Genomic DNA, 12,936 nt, shown 5'->3' with positions numbered 1-12,936 from the left:
CACCAGGGACGGGTGTGAAATTGAGCAAAATGTATAACCCCGCTGGTCCTTTACTGAATATTCAAAGGCTGTTGTGGGATAACAAACTATAAGTACTCTGTATACATATGGCTTTTTTTTTCTATTCAAATTTCAAGAGAAAATAGTTGAATTGTTGACTCTCCTAGGCCAGTGTCTATAGGAGAGTGAGACTGTTTTGAGAAGAAATTAATGGGAAGACACTTGGCACATATTCTCCTTGTTACCAAATCTAGTTATATCAGGATAATACTTGATCAAATGCTTGCTTCAAAGCAGCTGGTTGTGTCACAGTAGAGAAATTTCTAGTAAAAATGTTTAGAGATGAATCAAGTCAATTCCAGGCACCCACTTAGCATATCATCCTTGTGTGTGTGGTCTGACTCAGGACACACGTTGATGCACCCATTTCTATCCTCGTAGGATTGGACTCAATCTTTGACCTCAAACAATATTGTGGCAATTTGTGCTGGTTGTTAAGAGAGTCAGAAGAATCAAATTAGATCAAATTAGCCATATGTGGAACTGAGTTATTTTGTAGTCATTCAGATAATTCTCACTTGTAACAAGGGGTGAGCGCTCTCAGCAGCAGAAACCTCCAGTGGCCCTCAGGGAACCAGTCTCTGTTCCTGCCATTCATGCAGTACATCTCAAACTGGGGATCTATTTTTCCAGGGGATACAAAAGACGTATTTAAAGTTATACAAGTATCCATTTTACTAGTTGGTAAATAATATAAAACATTATTTTAAAAATATTTAAACACATGGAATATATAAAATTATAAAGTAAAATGCAGCATTTACATGAATTTTTAGTGTAAAATATAAGACTTCAAAAGAACTCTGTGCTTGGGACATTCCCAGACCATTCCAGGCACACATGTTTATTCTCTGCGTTACGTGCAGTTCGTGAAAAAGGCTTAGGAAGTGCTACACAAGTGCATCCTGGGAGCCTTCAGTCCCCACACTGCCTCCTTGTGAAACACTGAAGTCAAAGATGTTTTTTAGAGGAGCATTTTCTTTTTTCCCTAGCTGAAGACTTTTGGCTCAGAGGAACTAAGAAAAATGGAAGGATAAGCTTTCCATGGGTTGTACTAGAAAATTCTCTAAAACTTAAAAAAGTACCTTAGAATGAAGAGAAAAAAGATTTTGGGGAGGATGCTTCTAGGGAGGAATGTCTAGGATTCTTTGACTAGGCAAGCTTTCTAATATTAAATATTCTGGAGCAGTGTTCTCAGCAGAGGGCCTAACAGACATAGGAAAGGTGGGCATCAGTCAATTCTTAGTGCATTAAGACAAGTCCACTTATACAGAAAGATGAATAAAAAGAGTTGAGATTCATCAATAAGAGACGTTTGAAAATAATTGCTTTATGAGGCTATGTAAATAAAATGATTTTCATAAATTATTTGCTATTCATCCAATAGCAGATATACCTGTTTGACCTTGAAAAACTATAGATAGAAAATTCAAACACTCTATTTACAAAACTGATCAATATTTAGCTTTAGACACTGAAATAAGCATGAGTAATGTAAATATCAACAATTAATGACCATAAACTCTTAAAGGTTATGTTTTGAAACATGATACACTAAAATCACTAAGATGAAAATCACTAAGAAATTCTAAGCACAGTGAAAAAAGAAATGTTTAAAATTATTTTTAGCAGTAGGTCTGCTTGTGTTTCAACTAAGATCAAAACTTGTTTTCTTATCTGAGATATAATGACCAGATTCTGTTAATGAAGAAATGTTTTTCTTTAAAGTCTTAAATAAGAGTCTAAATATTTGGGCTATTTTTTCCTTTTAAAAATAAAAAAAAATTTAGAATTTTTTCTTTAAACAATATATTGTGCTTGAAATTTGGCCCAGCATCTTCCTATTTCCCTGAATTTTACACACGCGCGCACACACACACACAGACGGGTACAAAGTGCTGAGGCAAAATCTGGACCTTCCTGGGAGACCAAGGAATCATATTAAAGTCTTATGGGACCTTGGAAACAATTTTGTCTTGATTTTTACTGGGGCAAAACTGAGACCAAGAGAGGTTGTACAGGCTTGCCTAGAATCACACATCTGGTGGTTGCAAATTTCGACCAGAGCCTCGATTCCTGTGAAGCAACGTGAATTAAGATGAGCTGGGTTCTAGCACAGACTTCACCAACAGGCAATCTCTGGTCAGTGCCTTCACTGCTCTGGATTTCACCGTTCCCAGTAAAAGTCTCTGAAAGTCATTTTGAACAAAGAGAGTCCCAATCACCCCCTGAAAAGGTTGGAAATGCAAGGGGGTGTTTCTAGTTGCTGTAATTATAGGAGGGTGTGACTGCCATCTGTGCTCTGGGTTCTGTAATTCATATCCAGCAAAAGGAACAACTTCCTCCCACACATTGCGGTGTCCCCCCACCTCACATCCCATGTTGAGAAATATAGGGTGACCCGTTACCACACCTGGGTTCTTTTCGTAGCAACTAATTTCCGAGCCAACTCTATGAGTGGCGGTGGCAATGTCACTTAAATGACTCTGCTTTTAGTTTGTCAGGTCACTTTTTGGAATTTCCATTTTGGCATATCTGTATTCTATTTTTAGAACTTTAGTTAGAAAAGGTTATGTTATATTGGATACAAGTGGAAAATACAGTCATCTTTAGGTGGCCAAAATGCATTTCTTAAAAGAACTAATTTCCAAATGTAGACTGCCATTAAAAACATTTAATTGTATGATATAACCTTTTAAATAATTTCAGGTTTTTAAAAAATGCATTCCTGTAATCGGCTGTGGCATGATATATAACTTATTGGCAAAATTTCAAATATTTTGATATCTGGTCATTAAATCTTGCCCATGTCTATGATTTATAAATGAACCACAAATGCCACAACTAAGCAGAAGCAAAAAAGTAAAATGCAGCCTATGAATTATATCACAAATAAATAAAAAATACTGTATTCCTTTAAACAAATGTACTTATAAGAGCTTTATAAGTCAAAGCAAGATATGCGAGATGGTTTAAGGAGAGGTTGCAATTTTGCAACAGGAAGTCTGTACAGCTCCTCCAGGCAGTAGCTGTGAAGGAAATACCTGTGTCTCAGAAACTTGTTTCCATGTGTTCATGACACTTTTGCATCCAGGCCCCATTATTTACAAAGTTATGCATTTTGCAAGCTCACAGTACCTTATTCCTCATAATTACGAATGCATGCAATGACATTTCATCCTTTCATATGAAAATTCTAAGCTTCAATGTAACATAAATGTTAAGACTTGAAAATCGGCCTACAATTTGAAATGAAAGGATCAAAAATGTCAGACATTGCAGAATACTGGTTCCTAATAGAGCTCTTTTTATTTGTTCACTGTTCTTCAGTCATTTTTGTTGGTTTGTTACAAAATTCAGTCTTGACTCTTTATTTAAACAGTATTTAAGCTAAACTGTTCATGCCATGCAAAAATAACATTTTATGCACTTTTTTTGGGGAAGGCTTCCCATTTTTTTAGTTCACAGGCATTATTAACCTCATTTTTAAGAAACAAGTTTTTTTTTTTTTTTAATTTATTGCTTTTGTAACTAGTCACATGCTGGTTTCACGTGTGGGACAATAACCTGTGTCTCCTGGGTTGGAATGAATTTCTGGGGCAAACAAGTGGTTTTCCATCTTGCACCCTTCTTGACTGTCCTTTTTGACTTCACTCATAGCATGGTAAATGTCTTGCCTACAGTTGTGACCTGTGTCCTGCAGGGAGGAAGAGTCCACACTGCCCTCTTCTCTTAAAGGGTCTCTCCCATCACTAGGCTTATCTGCAAAGCAATTTGGGCTGGAGTCCCCCTGCTTCTCCTCCCTTGCCCCTGGGAGCTCTAAGAAGTCTTCGTCTTCACCAGTATCTATTTCAGTGAAGCTCCTCCTCTCTCTTGAAGAGAAAGGGAACAGTTTCTGCTTGGGAAACCTGGGAGACAGCCCTTTGGAAGGTCCCTGACAAGGTGCTGAAACCTCAGCACCCAGCAAGGGTCTGTCTCCCTGGGAGGGGGTTTCTTCTAAGAGGATGGTACTGATGTGCTGCGGGGTGGTGAACGAAAAGTCAGCTGCTGTGACTGGCAGTGGCCTGGCTGTGCTGGGTGGGGTCTGTGGTGCACTGCCTCTATTTTCCTTAAAGTTCACTTTGAGGGATCTGGACTTTAGTGGCTTGCTGCCTTTTAGAGAGCTCTTAGGACTGTCGGTGGCATTGTCAGACTGCAAAGGACTATGTAGCCCACATTGGGAGCCACTGGCATCGAGGTTCACAGTTATATCGACTGGGGCATACTCCAGCATGCCATCCCTGGCAGCAGGCCCTTTCTCTCTGGATAGAGTTAGAAACGGGGGGCCCCTAGCTCTTTGGTGCTCTTCTGTCCCTGGGAGGTCTGTTGGGAACTTCATCTGCAAGTGAGAGGCGGAGGGCGGCGGCAGGGGCGATCTCTCTGTCTCTGTGAAGTCGGTGGCACAGCTGGTGAAGCTGTCGATGCTGGAGGTGCTCTTCATGTCCACAATGACCTCGGTCTGTGCCACGGCCAGCTGCTCCTGTGGACACACCACTTCTTCCATTTCAATCTCTTCTTCATATGCAGATGGCCTCTCAGGCTTTTCTTGGCAGTCTGTGTTTGGGTGAGAATGAGGCTGTGTCTTGGTGATTTCATTGTACAGCATCTCCAGTTTCTGGGCACTCAGATGCTGTGGGCTGGAGGAAGACGTGTTGTTCAGCTGCTCGTGGGAGTCTTTTTGGCTAACCTCCTGGTACTTATTCTCGAAAGACCTGTTGGAGCTTGTTTCCGACAGAGCCTTCCTGGCCCACTTCCACCTGCTTGGCGACAGGTGATTATCGTCGGCGGAGTCCTTCGTGTTGGCGGACTCTCCGGCCTTCTCCACAGCCACATCTATCAGTTCCATACTTCGCGCGAAGGCATCTTTTAAGTTCATAGAAACGATGCTTCCATTTCTTTTGGCCCGCTCAAGAGCCTCCCTCCTTTTAATTGCTTTCTCTTGGCGTTTCTGCTCCTTGTAAAACTCAGAAAAATTGTTCACAATAATTGGGATAGGAAGGGCAATAACCAGAACCCCAGCAATACAGCACAGGCCTCCCACGATTTTCCCTAGTAATGTCTTAGGGTAAATGTCACCATAGCCGACAGTGGTCATGGTGATGGTGGCCCACCAAAATGATGCAGGGATACTGGTGAACTTGGTAGCATCTTCATCCTTCTCAGCAAAAAATACCAGGCTGGAAAATATCATTATCCCCATGGCCAGAAACAATATCAACAAGCCCAGTTCATTGTAACTCCGCCTAAGAGTGAAACCCAGAGACTGTAGGCCTGTCGAATGCCTGGCGAGTTTCAGGATCCTGAGGATGCGCATGATTCGGAAGATCTGGACCACGCGCCTCACGTTTTGGAACTGTAGCACGCTCTTGTTGGACTCCGTGAGAAAAATGGTGACATAGTACGGCAAGATGGCCAGCAAATCAATGACATTCAGTGGGCCTTTGAAGAACTTCCATTTATTTGGTGAGGATAAGAATCGCAAAAGGTACTCCATGGTAAACCACGCAATACACACAGCCTCCACATGTGCTAATTGGCGGTTGTCATTGAGTTGTCCAAATTCGTCCGTTTCCTGCAGCTCCGGCAGTGTGTTGAGAGACAAAGCAATGGTGGAAAGCACGATGAACAGGATAGACACGATGGCCAGGATCTGGAAAAGAGAAAAGTTCAAGTCAGCAAATCCTCAAGGTTGCTTAGGCAGCTAGGAGACAGATGGGTCGGTGATTCTTCTACTAATATGGAACGCTCCAAGTTCTTCCAAGAAGATTATAAGAAGGTAATTTTACAACTTAAAATTCCCTAACTAACACAAATACTTCACTTAGAAGCCTAATGTACATTTAAATTCCATTCTCCCTCCACGCTCATTGTTCTTAGGAACATGTGTGTAGGCATCCACCATTTGGATGAAGGCCACGTATGGCTGGAATAGTTTTTGCGGGGAGTAATTATCTTTCCTCTCTTAGTTATCTGTAATTTTTCTCTCTTAACCACCTGGTTTGTGCTTTGTTAAGGGAATTGTCTCACATGCCACATAAGCTAGACAGAATTGATGATCTCTAGGAGTTTCATTCTACAATTAAAAATAAACTCAGACCGACACCTGGAGAGAGAACATGGCACTCAGTACAACAATGCTTCTTCTAAGAATGGATACTATTCACGTGGCAAGCACTGACATCAGAACCAAGTCAGTATGGCCTTTGTCCTCAGATGTGTGGACTTCTGGCCAGCATCATGTGGAAAAGGATATACACACTAACTTCAAAGAGCGCAGGAAGGTTTCATAAAGAAGAGTTTGAAGAACATCCCTGATGATTTCACTGCAGGGCTGACATTCCAGGTGGCATGATGTCAGACGTGGAAGAAAAGAGGAAGAGCTTAGAATGAAGTAAGGAGAGGACTAGTGACTGGGTTTTAGAGTCAGGCAATCTGAGCTCTGACCCTGGCTTTACTACTTATTGGGTGACCTTGGGCAAGTTATTTAACCTCTCTGTCTCAAAGTACAGATCTGTTGAATAAAGCCAACAATTATAGCTACTTCGCAGCTGTTATAAAAATTACGTGGCACACAGACATCACTAAATAAATGAAATAACCCAGAACTGCAGTCTGGAAGGACAAAGGCCAAGGACAGGTATGTGGAATGTCTGTAAAGCCATACAGGACATAGACAGCCCAAGTGGGGATTTTCTCACCAAACCCCAGTGTTCTAGATGTATGGGGCAAGCAGAAGGATGAAGATTTGAGGGTAATGCAAAGGAAGTGCTTCTTTGCTTAGTTAAATTGTGTATTTAGCATACTCAATTTTTGGTGGAGAAGGAGACCTCTCTTACCTAGTTTAGGTCTGGCTTGGTTTCATCTGACCTTTGCCAGTGACCTTGGCAGGTGTCATTGGTTTCAGTTATCATATGTAGCTCTGGGAAACATATTCTGACAGTGACTGTTTCATTTAGAGATTGAACATCTAGTAAACATTTCAAAGGGCAGTGATTAGATACTTTAACGCCACACAGCTCAGTACATATTAGATTGTTAAAAAATTAGTTTACTCTCTAAATTTCTCCACTTCTGGGTTATTCTCCTTTCACTTCCTCCCTTCTCCTCTTTACGTTTTTTTTTTTTTTTTTGGGTGGGGGGCGGGGAGAGGGGGAAAGGTCTTGCTGTGTCATCCAGGCTGGAGTGCAGTGGTGCAGTCTCGGCTCACTGGCTCACTGCAACCTCTGCCTCCCAGGCTCAAGCGATCCTCTGGCCTTGACCTCAGCCACCTGAGTAGCTGGGACTACAGGTATGCACCATCACGCTTGGCTAATTTTTTTTTGTATTTTTCGTAGAGACGGGGTTTCACCCTGTTGCCCGGGCTGGTCTTGTGATCCACCTGCCTCAGCCTCCCAAAGTGCTGAGAGCCACTGTGCCTGGCCCCTTTACATCTTTCATTGTTTTCTTCTTCCTCTTCTTCCAACTTCCATCTTTCCTCCTTAAATTGCTATAAAGTGAAACAATAGTATAATGCATTTCAGAATGTGTTGCAGAGTAAATAAAGATTTACGGACCTTTAACTTAATTAGTATTTTATACTTTTTTTTTTTCTTAGAACTAGGTTAAATACTTTCTACTTGAGAGTACTTTAGAATTTCCTTTAAAAATATGGATCAGTGAATCACAACAGAAAAATAAAGGTCCTCTTTAACTCCTCTAAGAGGCTGTGAAGGCTAAAGTTAGAAACTCCCTTGAGAAGATTTAGATAAATCCCTGGCTAATAGATTCAGATGGTTTTAAAGGCAAGTTGGGAATGCTCACCTTGAATGCCAACCCTCAGGGGCCAATGGCAGGGTAACATGTACCATATTCTGCCACTAAAATATTCCTGAAAAATCAGTGGTCAGATCCCATCCATTCCTGTGCTCTTATCATAATGAACCAAGGTATTTTTTGGGAGGTCACACTGTTGCTAATATATCTTTGGGCATTTTAAGTATTGGGCTTACTGCCATTCTTCTTGTACTGACAATCCATACTCTAGATTTTCCATATCTAATCTGTTCATTTGTTAATTTTGAATGCATTTTACTGATGTTTATCACTTCAAAGAGAGGAGAGAAGTAGAAATGCAAATGAATCCATTCTATTGTCTTCCACCTTTTGGCAAAGGATAAAGTGAAAGGTCCGAGGGTGCCTTCAGTCCTTGATTCCACAATCAGAGCTAGACTGTAGGTCACTTTACTTCTGCAGCTAATTTTGAGAAATCATGATGGAACACAGTAGAGTCCTGCTGTAGTCTATTGTCTAGTTGGCCACAGCTTAACAAATATGACCACTTTAACACTTGGAAATTTGGCATATGCGCAACAGGACTTAGGGCACATTCTTGAAGACAAATAGTTACTAAGGGAAAAACTAATCATTCAAGCCCTTAGCTGTTCCACATTCACGTTAAAGAGAACCATAGTTACTGAAGTGCATTATTATCTGTCTCATGTTGAAATTCAATTTGTCAAAACCCATTTGCTCTCAATTTAGAGGAAGGACTTATTTTAAACATCTTGTGAAGCTTGGAGCTCTCCCAGAAAGACATCACTTTAGACAAATGATTCAATAAATACCAAGGTGATGTGTTGGTGCAATGAGCCAAATGCAAGTTTATTGTGTTATTGTAGAGTTTTTTTTTTTAACACAATAAATATAATAAATGTGAAATTTTGCTTTAAGCTTGAGGATGCACTTCAAAACATGAATATTTACTTTATAGCAAGCTCTTGTAGCACTTATGTGGCAGGCCAGGTCTCACTAACGCAGGTCTCCGTAACAACTGTTTGAGCACTGACTGAGTGGTTAAGTTACATACTAAAAGCTGAAAGAGCCAATGCCCTTATATAAAGGCTGGAGTGTAACAAAAGCCCACCAAGAGTTTTGCCCAGGCCTTTCCTGGACCTTGAAGCATGACAAGATAATGAAGGAAGTCTTAACAGGACCTGTCTAGGATTAAAGAAGTTTTATTGGGGGTCTAAAGGAAACTCCCCAGGCCTCCACAAACAAGTTTTTTGGGGGTCTGAAGGAAGTCCCCAGACTTCTGTGATTTAGCAGGAGACAAGGGTAACCACCCCAGCACCTGGACCCATTTAGATTAGGTAAAGTTACTGAGGCTCCAGAGGAAGGTCTTCAGGACTCAGGCCTTTGTTATAGATTAAAAGAAGTCAATCACTTTTGTCTTCAGATGAATGCACACTTACATGTAGATATATAGCTTAGAATGTATATAAGCTCTGGAAAACTTTGTAATTTTGAGTTGGTCTGGAGATAATTTCCAGGCCTTCTCCCTGGTTACAGAAATAAACTCCCTCCTTTCTCAATTCCTCTGCATTTCATTATTGGGCCATGAGAATAAGCAGCCTGACCCTTGGTTTGGTCCAGGAACACTTAGGTATTGCTTCGCTTACCACAACCATTCACAAGTTAGAATCTCACTGTCTCAGGTGTTTGTTTGTTTGCTTGTTTTTGAGACAGTGTCTGGCTCTCTTGCCCAGGCTGGAGTGCAGTGGCACGATCTTGGCTCACTGCAACCTCCACCTGCACCTCCCAGGCACAAGCGATTCTGGTGCCTCAGCCTCCCAAGTAGCTGGGAATACAGGTGTGTGCCACCATGCCCAGCTAATTTTTGTATTTTTAGTAGAGACAGGGTTTCACCATGTTGGCCAGGCTGGTCTCAAATGCCTCGCCTCAAGTTGATCCACCCACCTTGGCCTCTCAAAGTGGTGAGATTACAGGCATAAATCACCATGCCCCACCTGCCTCAGGTTTTTAATCCCTTTCACCTCCAACAACTGACCTCTAGAGCTGGCAGGAGTGAACTATTTCAGCTCTAGCAAACAGAATTATGTGTGCATATGGCCAGGGAAGTGGAGATTCCAAACAATTAACTGCGTGATGTTGGTTAAACTCTTTGGAAATTTGGATTAGGTCATCTGCAAGGTCACTTAACCTCCAACATTTGGTGATTCTCTGTCTAAACCAAAACATTTCACTAATTCCAGTCATGTCTGTCAACCAAACCCAGGACAAGTCACAACTGATGCTGTCATTTTAGTTGAATGTCCAAAGTAAAATTTTGTTACATAATGAGCAAAACATTCAAAAGAGAAGACTGAAAAACATTGTGCTGTGTATGTTCTAAGCATTTAGTTACTGGGAATAGACATTCTTTCTGGATACAACCTTTTTTTCCCCCTTGAATCACTTGGATGATTACGTGATTTCTTCGCTTAGACACAGACATTTGCAGGATCGCAGGGAGTTCAGAAGAGGGCTCCCAGCACTCGCATTAGTAGGTACCAACATTGGCTGTATTGATTTCTGTTTGTGGGAGGAAGTAAAGCAGCCGGAGACCTGCCTCAATTGAACCAGCTTGTTGATTTTAGTCCTTTGAAGATAATGGATGTTTTGTGGTGGAAAGAAGCACAGGACCAGCAATTCAAACACATGGTTCTACCTCTGCTTGCTGCATGCACAAGCCAGGTCCCTCTCTGAGCTTCAGTTCTCTCATCTGCAAAATGAGGGGTGCCTCATACTTGCCTCGGTTGCCTCAGAGGGTTATTAAGGCTCAAACTGGATCATGTGCATGAAAGCATCCTGCCAAGTGCAGAATGTGATAAGTGTAAGAGATGCTGGAGATATGTTTGGAAAATGCCTTTAGCCAGCATTGGGAAAGAATAAAAAAAAAAAAACTGTTTATCTCCCAGTTAAATACAATTCCAGAACTATTTAGTGCTCATTTTTAACACTTTCAAACACATTCACCTAAGCAATGGTTTGCATGACATCCTAGACAATTGAATCTTTTTTTCCTTAGGACGAAACTATCTAGTTTGCAGTGTTTATTAAAGAGTTAAGCTGAGGTTTCTCCAGGTGAACTTGACCTGTCTCATGTCTTAAAATATGTTTTTTATAAAACTGTGTATGTGTGTGTGTGTGTGTGTGTGTGTGTGTGTGTCCCATGTAATCAAAAGTAAAGCCCCACAGGAAGGTAATAAAAGATCAAAAAATGTAAACTTAAGAATGCTGTATATTCCATTTAATAAATATATATTTGCAAGCATAATTTGTTAAACTACCACATACACGTACATACAACATCTTAGATATGTGGAGATCTAGAATAAAATAAAAAAGTGGAGGTGGCTCATGCCTGTAATCCCAGCACTTTGGGAGGTCAAGGCGCACAGATCACTTGAAGTGAGGAGTTCAAGACCAGCCTGGCCAACATGGTGAAACCTTGTCTCTACCAAAAAATAAAAAAAAATTAGGTGTGGTTGCGTGTGCCTGTAGTCCCAGCTATTTGGGAGGCTGAAGCATGAGAATCACTTGAACCCAGCAGATGGAGATTGTAGTGAGCTGAGATTGTGTCACTGCACTCCAGCCTGGGTGACAGAGGAAGACTGTCTCAAAAAAAAAAAAAAAAAAAAGGAAAAAGAAAAAGAAAAAGAAAGTGAACAGAAGTCCTCACTTTTCTCCTTATCAGTTTTCTAGCTCTTTGAAAAGATAATTCATGAAAACCTGAGGGAGAAAAAACAGATTTTGAATACTTGGAGTGTTTTGAATTTTTACACCAGAGTATTTATGGCTCTATTCAGATTCTATAACACTCTTCTTTTTCCTGTTGGAAAAGTGTTTTCTTTGGTCTCAGGATAATGCTAATCATAAATCTTTTTTGCGAGGGAGGCCTTAAAGGATTCATGGAGGTTTCTACACAGAAAAGGGATAAAGGACATTACAGACTGAGGAAAACGGTGGGCAAAGGCTTTGAAGCCCAAAAGATGATGGTTTGCTCAAAAAATTCCAAGTACTTTTGTGTGGCTGGGGGCATCCATAAAGAGGCATGACACATAGGGGTTTGTGATTATTTCAGGACTGCTGCATATAAGGGTATAGGCTATAAACTGGTCAATTCCAGAAAGAACCCATCAAGAGATTATAATGTGAATGATGCCTCCACCTTTTGTGCAGTGCACAACTTGCACAACCAATTGCGAGAGCCTTGATTTCAGAGAAGTGAGTAGTGTGGTGTGGTTGAATGCAGGTGGAGGCACAGAAAAGAGTGGGGGGCTGGTGTGGTGGCTCACACCTGTAATCCCAGCACTTTGGGAGGCTAAGGCTGGTGGGTCATCTGTGGTCAGGGGTTCAAGACCAGCCTGACCAACACAGTGAAACCCTGTCTCTACTAAAAATAAAAAAATTAGCCAGGCATCGTAGCATGTGCCTGTAATTAAAGTACTCAGGAGGCTGAGGCAGGAGAATCGCTTGAACCTGGGAGGTGGAGGTTGTAGTGAGCCAAGATCACACCACTGTACTCCAGCCTGAGTGACACAGAAAGATTCCATCTCAAAAGGAAAAAAAAGAAAGAAAGAAAAGAGTGGGGGTGAGACACTTCTGGGGAGTTGGATGATGGACAAATTCTGAAGGGCACTCAGTGTAGTGATGAAGAGTTTGATGGGTTTCCTTCTATAGACCAGTTTTCCTCAAGGTATGGTCCCCAGAACAACAGCATCAGGCCAGCAGCACTGGCTTTATGTGGTAACTTGCTGGAAGGGCTAACTCTCTAGCCCTCCATGCCTTCTGGATCAGAAACTCCAGGGAAAGTCCCAGCCATTTGTGTTTTAACAAGTTCTCCACGTGATTCGGATGCTTGCCAAAGCTTGAGGACGTTGCTGTAAGGAGTAAAAGCCATTCAAGGAATTCAGGCAAGGCAAAGATGTGCTCAGATTTGCATTTCACAAAGATTAATGACTGCAATGATACGACTGATGTGGTGGGCAGGGTGCAGCTGAAGATAAGACAATAAAT

The 12,936-nt window shown here is 41.4% G+C and overlaps 1 protein-coding gene across 1 annotated transcript in view; it reads right to left on the bottom strand.

Moving 5' to 3' along the window:
- Nucleotides 1-3,347: 3,347 nt before the first annotated feature.
- KCNB2 (potassium voltage-gated channel subfamily B member 2) overlaps nt 3,348-12,936 on the bottom strand; it is a 411,442-nt gene continuing 401,853 nt past the window's right edge. Inside the window, exon 3 of the mRNA XM_001083422.4 lies at nt 3,348-5,749. Within this exon, the coding sequence (XP_001083422.3) occupies nt 3,596-5,749 (2,154 nt within the window). The 3' untranslated portion in view covers nt 3,348-3,595. The remainder of the gene's footprint in view (nt 5,750-12,936) is intronic.

Source organism: Macaca mulatta, chromosome 8, assembly GCF_049350105.2.
Source record: "Macaca mulatta isolate MMU2019108-1 chromosome 8, T2T-MMU8v2.0, whole genome shotgun sequence".
In the NCBI taxonomy this organism is placed as follows: domain Eukaryota; kingdom Metazoa; phylum Chordata; class Mammalia; order Primates; family Cercopithecidae; genus Macaca; species Macaca mulatta.
Note: the sequence above shows the minus strand (reverse complement) of the source record. Positions and strands in the feature narration are given on the sequence as shown.